This window comes from Poecilia mexicana, unplaced genomic scaffold, assembly GCF_051168715.1.
Source record: "Poecilia mexicana isolate PSO_F unplaced genomic scaffold, ASM5116871v1 scaffold_4, whole genome shotgun sequence".
Classification (NCBI taxonomy): domain Eukaryota; kingdom Metazoa; phylum Chordata; class Actinopteri; order Cyprinodontiformes; family Poeciliidae; genus Poecilia; species Poecilia mexicana.
In genome coordinates, this window is record NW_028263373.1 from 16029842 (window position 1) to 16052546 (window position 22705).

The 22705-nt window shown below is 37.3% G+C and overlaps 1 protein-coding gene across 1 annotated transcript in view; it reads left to right on the plus strand.

Annotated features, from left to right (window-relative positions):
• The first annotated feature begins 1510 nt into the window (after window positions 1-1510).
• The window catches only part of LOC106930554 (ankyrin repeat domain-containing protein 13C), a 32708-nt gene continuing 11513 nt past the window's right edge, over window positions 1511-22705 (plus strand). The window contains exons 1-7 of the mRNA XM_015008183.2: window positions 1511-2147; window positions 5863-5904; window positions 11149-11253; window positions 18435-18520; window positions 19416-19461; window positions 21173-21239; window positions 22407-22551. Coding sequence (XP_014863669.2) covers window positions 1793-2147; window positions 5863-5904; window positions 11149-11253; window positions 18435-18520; window positions 19416-19461; window positions 21173-21239; window positions 22407-22551 — 846 coding nt within the window. The 5' untranslated portion in view covers window positions 1511-1792. The remainder of the gene's footprint in view (window positions 2148-5862; window positions 5905-11148; window positions 11254-18434; window positions 18521-19415; window positions 19462-21172; window positions 21240-22406; window positions 22552-22705) is intronic.

Here is a 22705-nt window from a genome sequence, read left to right on the forward strand (position 1 = left end):
GCATAAAGATTGGGTTTTGAGGCAATGGAAGACGACCATATGGTTTGATGAGTCCAGATTTACCCTCTTCCAGAGTAATGGTGCATCAGGGTAAGAAAGAAGGCGGATGAAGTGTTGCACACGTCATACCTAGTGTCCACTGCAGAAGCCTGTGTGGGCAGTACTATGATCTGAGATTGCTAGTTAGTCAGGTTCAGCAAAATCATGATCCCAAAGAATGAGGTCAGCTGACTATCTGTACATTGAACGACCAGTTTATCCCATCAATGGATTTAAATTCCTGGTTGGTGTGGACATATTCCTGTATGATAATGCTGGGATTCATTGCGCTCAAATTGAAAGAGAGGTTGAGGGAGACACCATTTTCATTCACACAATGAAATATTAGAATGACCTATTTTGGTGATGGCTTTTTTGTTTTGGCCAAGCAGTGGACAAAACATTTTGTTCTATGTGAAATAACTCACTAGTCTCTGTTATTTGTCTAAAAATATAATAAATAAATTCAAATTAATATACACAGTCATAAGGCAACATAAACTAGCCTCAATACAGTTTTTCCTGGTGTAAGTTTCAACTCTTGTGTGTTTGATACCACAACCTGTTTCTTAATCACCATCTCCTAATGTAAACAGATGACCTAAAGAATTTTCAAAAACCTATGTCCATTTGAAGTCAAGAATAGCTTGACTTTGAAGTCAAATTCAAAGTCGTTTGGGATTTACCTAGTCGAGCCTAAAGTCACCAAATTTGTGACTTGAGTCTGACTGGAGTCCATATCATTTAATTCTAGTCAAAATCTTTTTTTTGTGTGTCTGAATTATTATCAATATTTTTTGTTTCTTTGTTTTGATTGGATTTCACTGGTCATACAAGTTCAGTTCTGATTAAAAGCAAATAGGCTGAATTAATATTTTTTTCTCTCCAAAATACAGTAGCCCACATTAGAAATATTGTACTATTTTATTTGTTTTTTTATTTTTGCATTTTTATTTGCAAAGAGCCATAAACAGTCAGGCAGTGAGAAATTAATCAGCTACAATAAAGGGAAAAATGTAAATGAATTCATGCAGTTTAAGATGGTGGGTGTTAATGGGAAAAAAAATAGAAAAGAAATTGCAGTTAATATATATATATATATATATATATATATATATATATATATATATATATATATATATATATATATATATATATATATATATATATATATATATATATATATATATATAAACCCCCTCCTCATTATCTGTGAAGGGAATATGTTACCATATCTCCTTCATAGCAAAGATGGTCCTGATATTAGAGATTTTGTTTTTTGTCATTATCAAGACAATATAGATAATACAAAAATTAAACAAAGCGATGATTTGTGTCAGTAGTAAAACACACAGTATAAAATACAATATTTATTTTAAATCCGTGTTACATTAACAGTAACCTGAGATAATAACCGTTAGTAACCTTTTCTGAAGTCTCGCGATAGTTGAAAGCGGACTCTTTCGTACTAGTGAGACGCTTCTGTGTTGAGCAGCAACGACAGTTTAGGACGGCGGGAGGGGAGGGAGCAGTTTGTTTTGACAATAAACCGGTAAACAAAAGCTTCCGCTACTTCTTTCTTCAGAAAAGTGGCGTTTTTGCGTCTTTGGTGGACGGGTATTCGTTGAATTAAATGTTGTACGATTTCCAGCGTTTGCGTAAGGAGCTCCAGCCGGCGAATCGCATCAATTCGCCCGGAGGGTCATCGTCAGCGGCGACACCCTCTGCTCCGTCAGCCTGAACCGTTTAGAAAATGACCGGAGAGAAGCTCCGCTCCCTGCGTAAGGACCAGAGGCCGAGCAAGGACGAGGATCTGCTGGAACCGGACGAGGAAGCTGCCACCGGGACCTTCGCTGTCCCCAAGGCGAATAACAAGAGCAGGGCGAGTAAAATATTCAGCAACCACAAGTTAATCAAGTCACCGTCCACACAGTCGCAGAATAATGGTAACACCAATAACACATCGGATGTTATTGATGACAACAACAAAAACCCGATCATCAAACCGGGGCTGGACTTTCCGGTGCACGAATGTGTCTTTAAAGGAGATGTCCGACGGCTGTCTTCGCTCATCCGGACACAGAATATTGCCCAGAAGGACGTCCATGGTGAGCATACTTACTGCTTAAATTGTTAGATTCATAAAAACACCTGACGCAAACATTTTCTGGGTTTATTTTTGCTCATGTACCATCAGTTTTCATCAGCAGTAAAAGTAGGCGAGGCTTCTATCACGCAAGGCCTGAGTAACTCCTGACAGATCACTACTTTTAATCCACTTCTCTGGCATAACCTGAAAACGCACCAATTAGTCAGACAGCGATTGGAATCAGGTGATTTTGTTATTACAATGTTAAACAAACTCTGAAAAATCTGCTGGATTCCCCAATATATGCAACACAACTAACAATTGCAACCATTTTCTCTGTAGAAACCAGCCACCTACAGTATGTGCACAGATGCACTCTAGTTTAAAGAGCATACATTATCATTATTACAACATTCTTTTTTTAAGCAATTTCTATTCCTGAAATCAAAAGTTATGCAGCAAAGCAATAAAGAAAAATGGTGAGAACACAGTTGAAAGTTGCTAAAGAGTGAAAGAAACCACATATGGACTTGAATTGAAGAAACAAAAATTCAGGCAACATTCCTGTATAAACCATAATTTCTGCTCTCTTTCTGAATTCAATGGATGTCGTAGCTGTCATCTTACTCAACAACAGTTTCACTAGAATGGCCTAAAGTGTAAAAGTATATCAGCGGTTATTGGAAGCAGCAGGAATTCTCAACATCAGTACATGTTTTGTTCAACTGAGGGTTTAACTGTGTTGGATTAACATAACTGTTAAAACGTCAACATGGTTGATCACTCCAGTTAAGCACAGTTTCCTTGAAAAGTTACTTCATGCTAATGCTACTCATGTGGTGGTTGGAAGAAAAGTTAAAATCAGGCAGCAGCTGCAGTCCAACATCCACACACAGAGAAAAGATAAGTTGGAGCTGTAGGTCATTATCATAGTCAACCATGCAGGGAGGGATTCATTTATACTAGCATGATCCACAGACACCAGCAGATATTTTGTTCTGGTTGAGAACCCATTAGAAAATAAAAGCACCAGTCAAACGGAGCATTTTCTCAACTGAGAAACTTTATGCTCACAAACATGCTCACGAATGATCTATTTTATCATTGACTCCCTAGTCCATCTGTTGTAGCTTTTACAGTAATCTTGATATTTTTCATTAAAATGTCTTTTTTTTCTTCTTTTCTTTTAAAACTATGACTTCTTTGTTAGATGTTTCAATAGTGGTTTGTTTTCACAGCTGTGTTAATTTGTAGTCTTTTTAACCGTGTTGCAATTTGACTTAGTTTAGTCTTCGCAAATACTTTTATCTGATTATTATAAATAGAAATAGTTTCTACCTCATCATCCATGTGTAATAAAATATCCATGTTTTTGGTAGGAGTGACTTCAAAGGTTCTGAAAAATGTGTTTTAAAATTATGTTTTCTTTGAAAACAATGGTAAGCCTTGTTATAATTTATTTCTTATAATTTCAAGATTTTTTTTCTACCTCTAAAACGTGGTACTACCTCTTTACTAAAATTTAGAAATTAGGGAAATATGCTTAAAATAGTTTTTTATAATCTTGTAATTCCTTTATTTATATTGGGTTCAAAGCTAGCACCTCTGTCAAAGATCCTTTAGTACATTCTTTCTTTGTTATGTGTAGTGTTTTTTGGGGAAAAAAAAGGAAATCATGGAAATTGGTTCAGGTAAGTCAGGCCTGAAATCAGCTGGATCAGCGCATCTTTCACATAAACTAGTTCCTTCTCGTTGTCACGAAAGAAGTTGTATAAGAGGCTTCCCATTCCAGGCAGTAGCATATCGTATCACCCCTGAGCAGTGAAATGAACAATTTATCAGCAATACTTATAGAATCCTGATTTTAATTCAGCCTATATTCAAGTTTATAGATGATATATTAAGGTGCGTTTTACAAAACTTTGTGAACGACCAGCTTGTTGCAGTTATTCTTTGGGGCAAAGTCTGCTCAGATAACAAAGTAGCTTCCACATAAAACCCCTTCTACCCCAAACTGGACTGACAGCAGGACAAGATTGTCTTGTTCTGGCTCACATACCAACACAGAATTTGGCCCCTACTTGTACCAAATGTCAACATAGGAATGTGCTCTCACATTGCCTGATTCAACAGGGTGTCAGACAGAAAGGCGTTGTTGTGGAACCTGAACCTGTACTTGTCAAAAACTTTTCCTCTGTGACGTAGGTTGGTCTGGTTTGGCTACTTTTCGAATACCTATCTCCACAGTAGTTCAGCTTCTGACAGATAACAGAAAAAAACCCCCAATAAATTTCAGTCATGTAATGCCAAATTTAAATACAAGAATAAAAAACAAACAAAAAAAAAAAACAACAACATTTATTTATTTACTTACACAAAGAGCATTTTCTGACTGTTAAATCGCTGTCTGTTGTGACGGTGTCCAACAGTCCCTTTGCCAATTCTCTACCATTTCACATTTAACCACTGGCATTTTGTCCTTTCCTACCTCCATTTTATACCTGAAAAGGAACTCATTCATAATCATTTACTAATTTGACAAATAGTAAATGTCACAAGATATACAAGATATTTGTCTTGTATTTAAGACAAACAAGACAAATATCTTGTTTGTCTTAACCAACAAGATATTGTTTGGTTAAGATGTAAAATGCCATGTAGTTACAGCAAACTATATAAGTACAATATAGTCAATTATTTTAAAATGTTTGTGGTAAAAGTGTGTATGGAACAGACATATTTTCTGGGGGTAGTATCCCTCTTTCAGCTAGCTGAGCTGCAGTGGGAAGCAATGTGTGGGGGAGGGGCATCACAATGCTACTCTGCACTTTCATTGACATCTCAGTGAAAGGAGTTCAAGCGTATGAATAGTCTGGAAAATAACTTTTCGAACCTCAGTAGCTTGATACTGATGAGTAGCCAGTGTATGGAGTGGCTTGTAGAGATTCATTACACTAATAGCTAAATTCATTATATCCACTTTTAAATTTTCTGGAATGGATCCTTTTAAAAAGTTATAATTGATTTGGAAGTGTATCCTATTTTAATGTGACCGACCTTAAAATCTCTAAAACCCATATCAGCAAGATCACACCCATGTGTTATGAGAAACAATTTTATGGCTGCCAGTAAAATGGGAGATAAGTGTCTCGTGGGCATATAGCACCCCTTCCCACGTAAAATACTCACACCTCTAATCATTTACCACAGCATCATGTCAGAGTTGTAGCTTGTATTTTACACCATATCAGGGCTTACATCATTTGAAGGCACTCCCTACAGTGACTGCCTGTTCTCATCATGTTTTCCGCAGTAGAATCCTTTAAGGAGCTGACTGGGCAGTTTGGCTTCCTCTGAGGCACATTTTATATCTTGGGAAGAAACATGCTTTTTTTCCACACACCTGTAAAAGGTTATTTTTTGGGGGATTATATATAATGTTGCTCTTGCCATGAAGTGATTATATTTAGCTAACTAGCCATGTCACCACCAGATAAATTTAGATTAGTTTGTGGTGCAGTTGGTTGTTAGCTGCTGGAAAAGACTGTCACAGTGAGAGAACTCATAATAGGCATTTATCATGACCATATCATTTTGAACTCTGTGTGTTTTGCTTTCCAGTATAAAAGCACAAATTATCCAAACTGACAGTTCTACAGATAAAGTTCTTGTCTTTGCTTTCTCCTGTTTCTATTAGTCACTATAGAAATTCATTTTTTTTCTGTTGTCTACAGGAAACACACCATTGCACCTCGCTGTCATGATGGGACACAAAGGTGAGCATTGTGAAACGGTCCCTACCATGTGGTGTGTTTCTGTTTCTGACTGGCTGTCTGCTTCTGTTTTGTGAATGAAGATGTCTGTAAGCACATATGACGTCTGTTTGTGTTTTTCTTTGTTTCTGTTGTGTGTTTCAGTTTATTTTTCTGCCTCTGTGTCTGTGTCTAAGCACCACCAGACATTTGTGACAGATCACCACACAAATCCCAGCAGGCAAGATGCTTATGCATGAGTGAAAGGGTGTTGGTGGTGTTTTATTGTTTTCTTCTGGTTAAGAATCAGAGCTTAACTCTTTATCATTAGGGTTTTCTATCATGAGTTTATGGAAGATAATAATTCTGATACTGGAAATATTCACTTCATTAATTTAACTCATGATGTGTGGAATAGGCTTTTGACTATCAAACCAACATACTTCCCTGTAAATAAATACTTATTGAGTGAATATTAAATATATAAAACCATGATGGAACATTCCATTTTAAGTGGTATAATATAATAGGGATGCACAATGTCAGGAAAATATGCAATTGCGATTTCTGAAATATACGAAGATGAAATGAATTAAGATTAGCAGATTATCCTACCACTAAAAAAATAGATCAGGTGTTAGCATTAAGGAAAGTTAGAGTCTATGCCACAGGTCACATCAAAATGCAGAGCTTGAATACAAGACACTTCAGATATAATATTGCACCAAGTTTTGTGTCCAAACAGTTCTTACATCATGATGACAATTATGATATTGTGTAACTCTATAGTATAATTACAAAGACAAGATAAAGTGTCATACTTTAGGTGATATTCTACTGTTAGCCTTATAACGATAAAGCTGGGAAATTATGCTTCAACATTGAATAATTAACCTTTGATAACATTTGCCATATCTTATAAGCGTACATAAGCCAACCTGTTATGCTTTATTGGTATAGGTTGGAATAACAAAGAAAATGTATTTCTGAAAAAAAAAAGTTTGTATATTTGAGAACATTTAAATATATTTTTCAGTTATATAGTGAGCATATTATGACATCAAACCCTTGCTACTGTCTTTTAAGCGATATTGTTTTTAGCTGAATTGAATGGGACTGAAGGCATGTGTCTACAGATTTGAAGCATCTTATTTGTGTTACAATGAAAAAAATTTACTTTTGTTTTTTGCTGCTGGAAATTGGTACACACATCAGGCACGCAGTTGCATGTACTGCACAGCTCTATTCATTCAGTGTCAGTCATGGAAGCACTAGTTTCAATTGATTTCACATTCACAAAGGTCAATTCCTGTCACTGGCATCAGAGCCATGCCACTACAATTTTGGTAACTCCGCCAGCCAAGTGACAGTGTTTTGTCGTATAGGAGGCCATGGCATTGATTGCGCTAATGAGGTTGCTTGTTTTCTTCCCTGTCCTCCAGGGAGACTCAGGCGAGTCAGGCTTAAGGCTACAGCATGAGATCACTGTCTGGGCGTGGCTGCCCTTTATGGATGGAGAGGACAAGGCCCTTTTTGTGTGTAGTATTGCATGTGCAGATGTTTATCATTTATTTACCGTTCCAGCAGTGACAGTTATGCAGTTATGTATATGAGTGGCTTGAAAAACTGGAACATTTACACTGGCTTGCTGGCATAAGCTGGTATGCAAAAGTGTCAGAGAGGCCAGAATTGCAATAGACAATGCTAAGCATAATGCCGGACAGATGGGTGATGTTGTTTGAGGTGTAAAACAAGTTTTGCATAAAATTTGCCACCTGCTGTATTATTTTTACTGCTCGACTCCGTCACAGATTGTGCATAAAAGGGCAATTTAATTATCAATTAACATGTTGTTTTGTTTTGATTCATTTATCTTAAATACTATTGTTTTATCCACAGTCATTACACACCAAAGACAAGCAAAGACAACATAAAGTGCTTAATTAAAGATAAAAACAGGTGGCAATGAGAAAAGCATATAGAATTCAAACAGTACTTGAAAGGGGAGCTTCACCTGCCGCATCTCTTGACCCCAAGCAGCAGACACAGTATGGCAGCAATGTCTCTCCAACAGCTTGTGTCCAGTCTCTATGGTAGTCAACTGCTCTTCTGTTCATATCATTCAAAGATGCAGCCTTGTTGTTGTTGGTTAGTGAGTTACTGCTGTTGAAAAGGATGACATAATAATGGCAGATATCATAGGTAATTATATAATAAGTGTAGTAGAGTGTTGAGATCAACATAGTTGTTCCAGGTCAGCCCAGTGGTTATAAAAGTTAAAGCGATACTTATTTCATCCATAAATGGGAAGTAGTTGAAGGTATTGCATATAACAGAAATCTATTGCCAAAAAAAAAAAAGTCTTTGTCCATGTTTCATGATGACCTACAATATCACCACTCCATCTACATAGCCAGACAGAGTACTTAAAGTGCCTAATCCCAGACCAGAAGGACATATGGCCTGACTGCTCTTCCCATGGTTCTGCATATCTGCTAAATGCTCTTGTTGTTATTACACAACCACTGGATTTAGCAGAGTGATGTAGAGGTCAAAGGCCTCTGGGGACCTAAGGCTTAGATCAGAAAGGGAGCGTACATCTGTGCATCTGTTTGCCTGCATTTTCTCAACATCAGCTTCAGTTATCAGAAGTTTCAGCCCCGGGCTCTGTCACAGGTCGACCGATGCATTAGCAGGATCTTGCTGTTAAGTTTCATAGTGTGAGGTTGTTTGTGATGCATTCTGCCATCTTTGTATTTAATAAAAGCCTGGGATTTGACTAGAATGAAACTGGAAGTAAAAAGCTCGAGGACAGTGTTGGAAAAATGTGTCAAGAGGAGCAGAAAAGGGAGACGTTTGAACATGGTTGTCTTTGTTTTAATTGTCTTTTCTCTGTCTCCTTTTTGAAGAGCCAATAACTGCTTTAAAGGAATGCAGCCGCAGTACTTTTGTTGCTGTCACAAGATCCCTTTTACTATTTTCCTGTGAACAAACTATATACAGCCATGCATGTTTTTGTTGTGTTTTCATGTTTATTCAGGAAACGTTTCAAGTGTGTCACTCTCACTTATTAAGAATACATGGGACCCTGGCTGCTTTCTCATCTATTAAACATGGCGAGGATGTAGGTGGTTGATGTGGGATTGTGAGAACATGTTACACTCAAAAGGCAGAGGTTATGGCATTTTTTTTCATACTAAAGTTTAATAAAGGACAAGTCTGAACATGAGCGCAAAAACTTGAGGTAGTTCGCATTGACTCAGAATCAGCTAAAATACTTTTCATTGCCGCCTCATGTGAGAGCCCAGCATATCCACTCAGCAGTAGTTAGGGCTGGGTTTTTGCATTTGTTTGCTGCAGTGCTCACAGGACTGTAACTGCTCAGCCCATGGCTGAGACAGAGCTGTACAGATGCCAGCATTATAATAAATGATGTCACAACAACACAGACAGCTGAGCCGGAACAACAGACTTCATTTTTGGCTGGCTGTAGTTTGCTGACAAGCTGCCCAGAGAGTGGAAGGATTTCTGTGCTGCTCTCAGAGTTGATCTTTGAATTAAAAAGTGACTGTCTGGCCAGTTTTCTGTTGTACTATAATTACAGCTCTGAGATCCACTCTACACAGTACTAGTGTGTTCCAGTGACTTAACTGTTTTATTCACTTGGATCTGGACTTTTAGTGATAATTAAATTAGTGTTCTGTGTCTTTTGTAGCTGTATGTCCCACATGGCTCGGTTTATTAAAAGGTCAGCTGTCATCTCAGTCCTACTTAATCTGTCTTTATAATCAGAGTTATTCTCAAAATGCTCAATTGATTCTGTATATCAGACATGGTGGAGGTAGCTGACATCACCCATATTAGAGTTCGCTGGACGTGGTCCGATATGTTTACAGTGACAGTATAAACAGAAACTGCAGATACATGTTTACCACAAGAAGAATAAACCTTTCTGTCATTTGTTAAATTCAATGGATGATGAATCTGAACAGAAAACTTCTTGACCTGCACATAACCATAGCAACATCAAACATTCTTAGAATATGTTTTTCAAAAAATAGATTTCTTGAATCTATTTCAAGAAATATACTCCTTGATTGCTGCACAGTGCCTTACAGCATTTTGTCACATTTTACAACTACAGAGAAATGCATAACTAGAGGAAGGAAAAATCTACAGAAGTTTCAACAGTTTATACAATTACAAAATCTGAAAAGTGTGGTATGCATTTGTAATCATACCCTTTCTCTTTGATAGCCTGGAATAAGATCAAAAGCAACCAGTTGTGGCTAGAATTCCCTTAATTAGTAAAAACTAGTCAACCTATGTGTGATATGAGTACATCTTTTCTGCGAAGGTCACTGAGGTTTGGTAGAGAACATTACAAGCAAAAAAATATGAAAACCAAACAACACAGCAGACAAGTCGTCAAAACATTTTGGAGAAGTTTAAGGTAAAGTTAAATTGCAAAACATTATCTCCAATTCATCTGGCAGAGGACTGGAAATAAAATTAAATGCAGTGTTTATGTCTTTCTACTTTGGGTTCACAACAAGCATAAATGCCACCTATTACCTGCTGAAAAAAATAATTATTATTTCCATCTTAAAACAAAGTGTCTCTTAATTTATTTCAGGGCTGGGGAAGCCTGCATGCAAAATATGTAAATGTTAGCATTTATTATAGCCCAAAGAAAGCACATATTTGTGACATGTAAGTTACATACAAATGAGATATTGATACATTTGCCATATGCTGTGCAGCTTTTCTGCAAACCTACTAAGACATGGCTTTCCTCCTGAAGTGATACACATGGCAAGACTCATGGTAATTCTGGAGGAGCTACAGAGATCCACATCTCTGGGGAATGAATACAAGGAAATCATTCACATCAAAGCTTGTGTTATATTTGCTCAGCCAAAGTCCAGACCCAAACCTAATCTGTGATGAGTCAAAAAATATTTGTCAACACATTCTCCCCATCCAATCTTCATGAGCTTGCAAAGAAGAATATGAATAAATTTCAGTCTTGATAATGTACAAATGTAACATTTGAGAGAATCGTTTGTCTTCCATCAAATAAATATTTGTAAGACAAGTTTGAGGTTTTAATAATAAGTCACAAATGTACTAGTCAAAAATGTCTATGTGAAAACGTGTCTTTGGGTTTGTGTAAGACAAACTGTTCCTCTCTGTCTGCGTAGCTTGTCAGTGATGTTTGGTAGATGTCAATGTTTATGATTGTTTACCTGACTGTCCTTTTCACAGAGTGTGCCCATTTGTTACTGGCTCACAATGCACCCGTGAAGGTGAAGAATGCTCAGGGATGGAGCCCCCTTGCAGAGGCCATTAGCTACGGAGATCGACAAATGAGTAAGTATCTGAAACAAACAACAAGTGTGAAGCCCCGCTGCAGGTGCATAGTGGTTGCATAATGTCAGTCAAACAGCCCGCTTACAGTCATAACTGTGGGTTCAGTCAGATTTTTTTTTTCTGTATGAAAACCACGATGGAACAGAGGAAAGTCTTGATGCAAATCAACAAAGACCCTGCACATTCCTCCAAACTGCTGCCTCCCAGCAAGGCCATGATGGTGGCCCTCTTCTTTTGTTCATCAGAAAGAGGGTACATTCCTCAAAGTTCTCAGAGCCTCTGTTTTAATGAAAGGATATTCACTAGACATTTCTTTCACTCATCATACACTGATTCCACTGAATTCCAACACATTTCAGAGTGTTAAAAATCTTAGCTTGAAATGTTCTGAGTATTTTGTTGTTACATGTAAGCATAGCCTTGTTACCCAACAAAACTAACTCCTCAAAGATGTCACTTCAGTCAGATTTGTGATAAATTTTGGTGAGGAAGGGATAGAATGAGGGGGACAGAAGTTTGTTTGCACAACAAACTTCTGTTAGTAGGATTTAGATTTTAATTTTGCTGCCTGATATATGGTGTATCAGTTGGTTTTCTCTGTCATGTAATAGGTCATCTGAAAAAAAAAGCCCTGCACTAATAATCTAAGAGGGCATAGTGCTGTCTGTCTATCGGTTGCAGAAGAAGTCTGACATAGTATGGTTAAATGTATTCTACTTTCATACTTGTACAATGATACAAGAACAGTTGCCTTATTAAATGGCCTACTCAAGTTGCAACTATAGCTAAACGTACCATCCACATGCTTAAGTGCAGTATTGGCAAAAGCAATTTTATTTCTGCCCTTTAAAAAAATAAAAAGGAAATCACATCACATCAAAAAGGTATTAGGGGATTGCTTGAGATATTTAATCATTTATTTTACAATGGCATGTTCATTTAAAGTTTACTTGAAGCTGATAATTTTGCAATTACATCGTCTTGCAACCTTCTGAAGACCATGTTTTCCTCTACAACACAAATATAAAGGCAAAAAAAAATAAAAAATAAAATAAAATGAACACATTTGAACAAAGTATGTCAAGACACATTTTACAATTGTTTTATGTGGATGCTGACGATGCTTATTTCTACCAAATAAGGGTAAGGTATTTCAAATTGACACAACATACTTTTCTTGTGCAGCATGATGTTTTGTGATTTTCTTTTAATTTTTTATTATTATTATTATTTTTAGTTCTGCCAAGTTCTGTGGGAACATCAAATAATAGTGTGAACACAAAGGAACCAAACAGTTTCTGTCACATCTTCTGATGCCAAAGCAGAAACCATGTCAAGTCCAATTTTAACGCACCACAAATCAGTTAGGCATACAAACATAATGAGAGCATACCTGCAGGAGTATAAAACCCACCCAGTTATCCTCTGAGAGAACCTTAAGAAGGAAAGGCAAAATGGGGGAGTTGACATGCAGGCAAATTTAAGGGGAAAATTCAGAATTTTCACAATGCACCCGTGTCATTCTGTTCTCTTAACTACTGTGGCTAACAGCTTTGTTGTCCAGTAATTTTGTTTACAAACCCTTAATTCAGTCTTATTATGGTATACTGGACAAAAAAAAAGGACCGTAATCATTCTTAGCCCATTTATAAATAAATGACAGAGTTGTGAAGGATGCTGTAGCTTTACACCTCCAAAACCCTCAATTTTCCTTACATAATAGTCAAGATTACAACATTTCACACACCGTAACAGTCTGCGTTGCCCAGGATGTTGACTTCTCAGTTAGCTCAATCATCCCATTGTTGTAGCACTTATGTGTACTGCAGCACACTGCTATGTGTCCAGACAACAGAATGAATCACTCTCAGCCTGTTTCTGAAAATACTATTATGGTTTTCTGGCTGTAATGATTCTCTTTGCTATCTTTATCACATAAAGCCATTATGTTGCAGTAATGAACATACTGCCTAATAAAAATATAGCAGTTCCTATAAAAGTACACTTTAACTTATAGTATTAGGATTTCATATCACCAATGCAAAGTAATGCATAGTTGTGAATGCATACAATTTTGAAGTCCTATGAAGACATGTATTTGTATTTTCTATAATCATTATTCCAACCACCTTTTCCCTCTTGAATCTGAGACGATGCTAAACATCTTGCTCATAGATGCTACAGTTGGTCTGTCTTAGCTGATGGATCGGGAATCCAAAAGGGACTTGAATCTCTAATGCACTAAAACAAAAATGATCGGTCCCAGCCAGTCTTGTGACAGCTTAGCCACAGATGGCTGACTTAACACTTTAAAAGGCAGGGACTTGCTTGGGTAATAAGAGTTTGCTTGATCTGTGGATTGCCAGATCACTGTATTCCAGGTTTTTGTTTTCCTTTATGCACATATTTTGATTGTCCTGTTCCAAGCCTGGATCACGTGTCTTTTTTCGCTTGATTTGAAATTTGCTGTTGGCAAGAAAATATTAATTAAAAGAAGGGGTGAGACTTCACCCTATCTATGTGTAAGTCATAATAACAATATAAAAAAAGTGCTGAAGTATGTAAACTGTAACAATTGTTTTCTGTCCAGCACAAAAATGCTGAGTATGTTTCAAAGTTAGGTTGATAAAGCCAAAGTTATCAAAGACCAAAGTTATCCAGTGTGATCTGAGTAAGTGTTTGTCAGGGCTTCAAGATGGAAGTGGAACCATAGAAGGTTTTGTTTGTTTTAAAGACAGACAAACATCCTGGGTTTAATAGGACTGAGATTAGTTCCTGCTAGTCATTTGTTTCACTTATTGTCAATTCATAAAGCTGTTTATGTACATAGTGATAATTTCAGAGACATTTTTGCCAGCAGACACATGCATCTCTGACTTTTATTTGTGTTTGAACAAACACAAAACAAAGCAAAGGGGGGCTCAAAAATAGACTGTGTTTTGTGGAAAATAGCTCTTTCTGTCCTTAGTTACTATTCTACTCACACACTTGCTTTAAGATCTGTTTTAAAGGCTGTCTCAGTAATGTTTAGTGTTATATGATTGGGAGCGGTTTTTCCATGGGAGTGTCTGCCTGAAGTGCTTTCTGCAGAGGAAATAAACAACCAAGCTACACCAGAGCTGTCTTCTGAAAAACTGAGGCAGAAAAACATGTGCTCAAGCAAATTAAAATCTCAAGCAATGTTTTTCAAATGCTGCCACTTACTCTCACCCAGCAGTTTGAGGAAGCTTGAAGCCTCTGTGTTGCACACTAGCATCTTTTTTGGGGGTGGAACATGACATGGTTTCAGACTGTTTATTTAGGAAGCTTTAATTTGCACCCATATGTGAAGTAGGACACGGGGCAGTCAGCACACTGCTCTTATCAACAGTACTGTTTCTGTAACACTGCCAGTGTCTGGACACACATTGATCTACCACTGGACCTACCTCTATTTAGTTTGCATAAATTAGCCAAGCCAGAATGGTTTTTTTATCCCTCAAGGAGCAATCCGTGTGTGAAAAGGAATAGTGTTAGTGTTTTGGGAACTGTCCTTTTGAGCAATATGTTCAAACAAGGCTTTGATCAATATTTAGATGCTATTTTCTGACCTAATAATTTCTGACTTAAGAACTAATCTTAGATTTTGTTCATGTTTACAGCCAGTTAAGCTACTGAAAAGCAAAGCGTTGTAATGTTTCCAGCATCACATATTAGTTTCAGTCAATTTTTAGGCATCACTTAGAGATCAGGCTTTTTTGGGTCAATACCCATTTCTTTGAGATTTGCAACTGATATTGATAAATTACTTTTTTTTTTTTTCCAAGGACTGTCACGGAAAGAAATACAAATGTGGCAGGTTCCATGACGGAGGTGTCATGGAGGTGTTCCTAACCCTTATTTATGTTTTATCTTTTTATAATAACTTGCCTTCCAGATCACTGATTAGACCTAATAAAACCAATTCCAACTAAGTGATTATTGTATCACTTAACAATAATCATTGTTAAGCATTCATTAAACTAGCCCACAGTGTCAGAGGAAATATCCCTTGGCTACTTATAACTTAGTCTGGTTCTGCTGGAGGTTAACCAGCAAGTATCTGTTCTCATATTCTTTGAGAGCTTCCAGAAGCAGTTGTGTTATTAGTTCCAAGGACTAATTAAGTTGTTGCAATTTGTAGTGATGGAAAATGTCTGTTTTCATTAGATGGCAGTAGTGAAGCCCCTACGGTTAGTCACTCAATTAATGCCAAGAAAATTTCCCAATGTCTCAAGGATGAAGGGTCAGTTTGGTATTGTGCTGCGGTGTTTCGCATCGGTTTCTCAGCCTGTGTTGGCTAGGTGGTCCATGGCCAGATGGTGAGATTATGCTCCTTTCCTTGTCATAGTGAGAGGCGTTGAGGATCAAGAGGAACCCCGACCAGTGCTTGTCAGCATTCATTAAACCAGCCCACAAAGATCCCCCACATCCTGTGATTGTGTCAGGTTCAGTTGGCACAAGTGTCTTCATGTGTGTCAATGTGTGTGGTTGCCTGTGCTCCACTTTGGCCCAATTCTACCTCTGAATCTGCACTGCTACATGGGGGGGCATCCATGAAATAATAACAACAACAACCTGTTTGTAATGTTGACTCATGGATTTGATAGGAGTGATGATCTCCTATTGGTCAAGAAGTTTTTGTTTTTGGTCTTTTTCAAAAGTAGGACATTTGGGCTGTCATAGACAAAATAGAAACTCTATTTATTAAGTGTTTCCAGTGCTGTAGCTGGTACAGTCATGTGGGCATTTATTCCCTTCCTGGCTTCATCAAAGAACCACAACTATGTCATGAGCTACAGATGGCTGGTTATCTGCTGAATAGGAAGTAGCACTTACATAAACACACAACTCTCAGATGTGAATCCCTATTTTTCCTGATGGGTCTAAAGAGCTGCGAATGCTTGATAATGTGACTGGTCATAGTTAAAAGTCTGTGAAAATAACTCTCCCTCTGGTCAATAGGGAGGTCAAAGGCAGCGCTTATTACCAGAATGCCTCATCTCTGCTAGGCTCATTCCCTTTGAACTTCCTGTAGTTTTTTTTGTTCCCTGCAGTCAGAGCATCATGATTGCTTAGAAGAATCAAGTGTATTATAAAGTTGGCCTATTTCTCAAGAAAAATACATTATGCATTTTAGCTGGATGTTTTTAACCTCTACCCTATTGCATCGTCAGTCGTGTCTAGGGAGAAACTGTTAGTTTAGCTATGTGTCCTTGCATGCCCACTATATTTATCCATTGTTGATGTTTGCCAAACATCGCATCATACCTGCCAGGGGGATGTTTCATACCAGGGCTACACAATAAATCATGAATATGTCATCTTCTCTATCTCTTCTATCTGTGTGCACAATATTAATATTGCAGGCTATGTGGAAAGTTGAAGGGTGATAGATTTCAAGTACTGTGAGTTTACACTTAGCACACTCATAAGATATTCAGCCAGGATGGAGTTTTACTGCATTAGTAGCTCACACTAAACACAGGTTACAGAGTTCAAGATGTTAAATGTCACAGATAAAGTTGGAAGAGCAGAGAAGGAAAGGAGCTCATAGCATCATTACATTGTACCAATATATTGCCATCAAATGACTTGGTAATGTTGTTCAGTTCTATTTTTTTGTGCTTGCTTTTACACCTGATGAGGATTTAAAGTCATTTTGCATTAGCCACTCTTCTCATGAACCAGTCACTGTTGTCAATGTATCTCAAGGTTTCAAAATTCTTGATATGATAGTTTTAAAGCTGAAAAACTTCCCATCATAATGTTTGCATGTTTGTTTGTTTTTTGTTTTTGTTTTTTCAGAGATGACAGAGATAGTGTTGTAGTGGTAGAAGGAAGGTTCCCACACATTTCCGTCGCTTCCAAGAAAGCCAAGTTTAGCTGTCGGGAAATATTTCCAGCTGCAAATAATATGGCATGGAAACATAAGGAGAGCCATCCGTCACCCTTAGGAAGAGAACATGCAACCTACAGCTTGCAAGTTAAGAACAGCATGTCTGCAAGAAACGTCAGACTCTCCCAGACCAGCAAATATCTAGTCATACAAACAAATTATTGCCAACTTTAGTTTATCTTCATTCTCTATACTATATTATTTATATTACTATAAATAACTGGTAAATATAGCATCATCTATATCTGTTATTCAGTAAGATGTGTTGTTTTAGGAACAGAGCACTGGGAAAAAATCTTTCTAATTCATTTAACAAATGATTATATCATTATGTATGCACTGTTTTTTAATATGTTTTGTTAATACTGATACAGTAAAGCCTGAGGATTTATACTTGAAGTTGTCAGTCATACTCTACTGTACTAAAATGCAGTTGTGTGAATCCAACAAATACTATCAACCAAAAGGAGGTCAATAAGAGTTATTTTGTTTTGCTCCAGAGCCATGATATGTGATAATTTGTAAATCAGCTGACCCATGCAGAGATACATATTTATGGGAAATAAGGTGCTATACGAAGTTGTTAGGAAATAATCTATAAATAAATCCAATTATATATATCATTTATATAATTTTATGACAATATAATATAAATAATTCCCCCTCAAAAGGAAAAAAAAAAAAAACTTCCCAGGAAAAAAAGAAATGTGCACTAAATAAGTACATCTATACAAAATGGCTTTCTTGTCCTGTGAGTATAACATTGAAGGAGGTTAGAACAAAATGACAACAAACGGGTATAAATGCGGGTATAAGTTTGACTTATTCCAAAGTAAATCCCCCAACAAGTTAGACTGTTAGACAATTTTAAATTAGGCTTTTAGAGAGTCTAGGAAAAAGTTCATAAAATAAAGATCAGTTAACCACTAAACATAAACATGAAAATTGAGCTTTTAAAGCGAGTTTCTCAGTGATGAGGCTGATTTTCAGGACATGTTGGAAAAACACAGTTTCCTTCTGCCAAAACAGCAACAGCATAACAGAGTGCATAGATGACCTGCTTAGAGATCGTAAAATGGGACTCAGAGCCATTAAAGCAGAGTATTAAAAAGTCAAGAGTTCTCTTGTGTTTTTGGAGCTGATTGCATGCATCCAGTGTTCTTTTTGCTGTGCTAAAAAAGTTTAAAAGGCAGTCCTTTTTTGAACAGAGATGAAAAGCTTCTTCAGTTTTAATGGTTCTTTTTGTCTCTTTCCTCTCCCACAGTCACAGCATTGCTGAGGAAGTTGAAGCAGCAGTCCAGGGAGAGCGTAGAAGACAAGAGGCCCAAACTGCTGAAAGCCCTCAAAGAGGTATGTAGTGCTTGATAGTGCTTTTCCTGGCAACCACAGATGAAGCTCTTTTGTCAAAGTGAAATGTTTTCTTCCCGGTTAGTTGTAATAATAGTAGTAATTAGTTCCTAATTTTCATTAGTTTCTAAATTCATACGCATAACATGGATTGTCAGGCCTGTATACACCAACAAGCAGGATGCTTACACAAACTGTTTGGTGAAAAAAAAAAAAAAAAAGATTTAACCTTTTTCTCAGCATCTGAGATTAAACCAGAGTAAACATTTCATGTTTTAGGACATAAGATAAATAAAATAAATTATATGTGCTAATTGGCGGAGAATTAAGGGATATTTTTTATCACGATCTTCAAAATCAGACACACATCTCTCTTGTATTTGTAAGCATTGTCCGTAAACTGTATGATATCATTATGCAACTTTTGATGAGCAAGCCAGAAGAGAAATGAAATTCACTGTTGAATGAGAGTCATTTGTTGGAAATATTGTGTAAATAAAACTCCATGTTGACACACACTGTTAGGGAAATCTGACATCGGCTGCCATTAGTTAAAACGTACCCTAACCCTCCCCCTACTCACCTCCGATTAGACATAAAGAGATTGTACGTTTATAGTGAAGCATGGTAGTTTTTTCCATGTCATAACGTCTCAGAAATGATTAAGACTTTGCAATTTATTACAGACTGAGTTAGTTATGAGTCAGACTCATTGTTAACTTCCTGTTGCTGTAAATGCTCAGTTGATGACTCAACATTTATTGATACAAAGCTCAATATAGTTCCCACTCACTGTTTATTCCAGTTTTAGTATTATTTGTATAGAATCACAGTTACTAATAATCAATATTAATCATTAATCATCTTGTTCTAACTAATACCGAGTCTTTATTACCAGCTGGGAGACTTTTACCTGGAGCTGCACTGGGACTTCCAGAGTTGGGGTAAGTTAAACACCAGTTCTGCTGTTCCAAAGCAAAAACTCTCTGTAGTAGTGAATCACTATTGAGATGTTCTGTAAAGGCCTCTGGGGTTTGCAAGAGGACACTACTGCACAGACAAAACGAAGAAGACAAAGTAACACACTAGAAAGGTGTCAAGGGTCTCACAAAGCACTGTTCAATCGACTGTTTGGAAAAGGTGAAAATATAGCTCAACTGCAAACCTACCAAATTTCTGTTCACTTACTTTGACAAGCCATGGAAGAAGACCATTTATCAAAGGAGCAATGAAGAGGACAATGGAAACCTAGAATTTTTTGACAGTACACCATGCGCTCCAGAAATTTGATTTTGCAAAATAAAACTTGTCCTGTTTGTAAAAGTCATGTGGGACAGAGCAAAAGTAGAAGTAGTTCTGGTCATGATGCCAAAATGAAACTTTTTGGTCTAAAACCAAGACGTGTTCTGGAAAACTAACACTGTAGATCTCTTTTAAAACACCATCCCCTCTATCAGCATAGTGGTGGAAGCATCATGCTGCTATGACGTAATGGTTAGGATGATAGGAAGTCAAAAGTCCAGACCTGCCTGAATCCAATTGAGAATCTGTGGCAAGATGTGGAAAAGTATGTTCACATCTGACTGAACTTGACATATTTTGCAAAAAGTAAAAAGTGATAGAAATTTCAGTTTATATGCCGTGTGTGTAAAACTGAAGGATGTACCCCAAAGCAGCAGAAGCTGTGCTTCTAGAGGAAAGGTAGTTCCACAAAGAATAGAATCACGTTGGGTAAATACAAAAACACACCACACTTTTCAGATTTTTATTTGTAAAAAAAAAAAAATGTGTCATTGTCCCTCCACTTCACCATTAAGTGCTACTTTGTGTTGATTTATCACACAAAACTAAAAATACACTGAGGTTTGTGGTTGCAGCATGTCGAAACAGAGCAACAGTTTAATTTCATTTTGTAAATGTCCCTCCCAGATTCAGTTAAGAGGTAGCCAGATCTAACAGTTGAGTCAGACTGATGTGAAGCGTGTTAAGGAATCAGTTGGTTTATCAGCTCAGTGACTTCCTTCCAGTGCTGTTTGGAGAATGACCACTGGAACACTACTCTTCCAGCTGGACACGAACAGACACTTCCTCTTTAAAGTAGTTTTCCAGGATAAGACAGCTGTTATTGTAATTTCAAGTATTATTAATGTTGGATCTTTTAATGAAAGTCAGACAAAGTAAGAAAAATGCTTTCTCTGGCCAAAGAATAATTATTGGCCAGAGTAAGCCAAGGGTAAATGCTCAATCTTTGTTTACTCTGGGGTAAACATCACCCCTGGGCATGTTTGTAATTCTGTAAATAATTGAAAAAGTGGAAAAGAGCAAATATCCATGCATTTTAGAAGCTGAATTTAGTTTTTATCACATCCATGGATGTAAACTTTACAGAAAACGTATTTCTCCCTTTTTGACGGCCACAGCAATTTTTTTTCTACTTTTCACTTTACACGCATTTGCAGTTTTTCTTTAACTGTTAACGTGAAAGTACTAAGCTGTAGAAGTGCATGTTATTGCCCCTGTAGATAACACTAGCTGCACATCTACACGCTTTTGTAACTTTAAAATTAATGTTGCCCTTAATTATTCACAATCTTTCTAAATTGGGATGTAGTTGAGATGTTTCACATGTGCTCTCTGTGTCTCTTCATGTTGCAGTGCCTTTGCTGTCCAGAATCCTCCCATCAGATGCGTGTAAGATTTACAAGCATGGCATCAACATCAGGTGAATCTTATAAAAAAAAAAATGCACTTGAGAAAAGTTTTTTCAGTAAAATGAGTGTACTGAAATTAACTTTAGAACTTCTCTGTACTGCTCTCAACAACTGCTCTTCTCAATTCCCCCCTCTGCTTCCTATTTGTGCTTGTCAACTCAGTTTTGTGAACTAGAGTGTGAAATCATAGCCTGCCTGGGAGAAAAGCGAATGGCACAGCCTCCGAGTATAGATTTGTAACTTCTGTCTTTCTGTTTGAGTCGAAGCCTTGTAGATGGAGTTACTGTGCTGCTTAGCTCACTCACTAAAACTGCCAGCAAAAAGTCGTCAAACTGACACGCTGACACAGTCACAGTAAAGACTCTTCGGTGGGAATCCATATCACTTCATTGGCTTTTGGGCAAAAACCTAAAGCTGTTGGGGCAAAGCTTGTGTATCTGTGACATGTAGACACTCTTATTAGCTTCTTGTAAGGTTATGAAAATAAGAGCTCCTCCTTTCTCCAGAATATAAACATGAGCCTCTACATTTTAGTGCCATAACCTATCACCTAAACCTATTTGAAGTATGAATTTGAGTTTTTTCTGTCAGGGTGCTTTTCCTATAAGAGCTAACCTTGATGTGGAGCTTCTCATTATCAACTGAAACTGCTCCTGGCTGTCTAATTTGGTATTCAAAATGCCCTCTCATTATTCTGGGGATTTAGAAAGGGAAAAGAGAGACTGAGAGGAGAGCGGTGGGGGGGGAGGGGGGGGGAACTGTCACACCAAGTTAATTTGCATTCTGCTGCTACAGCATGTCACACTTTTCATACCTACTCATGGCATCCTCCACTGTACTGTCTGGTGTTCACATGCAGATCAGTTATTCTCTTTGCTGTCGTGCTTCGGTTGAAAGCTGCAGACTTTGACAGCACACACATAAGGGGTCTGAAGTTCATTTTTGATTTCCCATGGCAGTGATTAGCATCCAGAACCACTGAAGCCTGAGAGCAAATATGAAACATTCTCACACCTCATAGTATTAACACTGTACTTTCTACTGGTTTTATTAGGTCAATAAGTTTTGCAAGTGAGTTCCTTGGTTGTCATGTTGCAATTTATTTTAACATCCCACCCCCCCACTCTTTTAAATAAACCTTATTTCTTTGTCTCTTTAAATGTAATTTGTGGTTATAGGTTGGATACAACCCTGATAGACTTTACTGATATGAAATGCCAGCGGGGAGACCTCAGTTTCATCTTCAACGGCAATGCTATTCCCTCTGAGTCATTTGTTGTTCTGGACAATGAACAAAAGGTCTACCAGCGGATACACCATGAGGTGAGTGAGAGCTGGTGGTCGCCAAACCTGCCATGTTCATTATAACGAACACAAATGATCTGCGTTTGGCAAAAACGCTGTGGTGTATCTCAATGGATTAGAATCCCATTAAGAAGTACATTTATTTATCATTCAATTCAAATTCTTGCTCTCA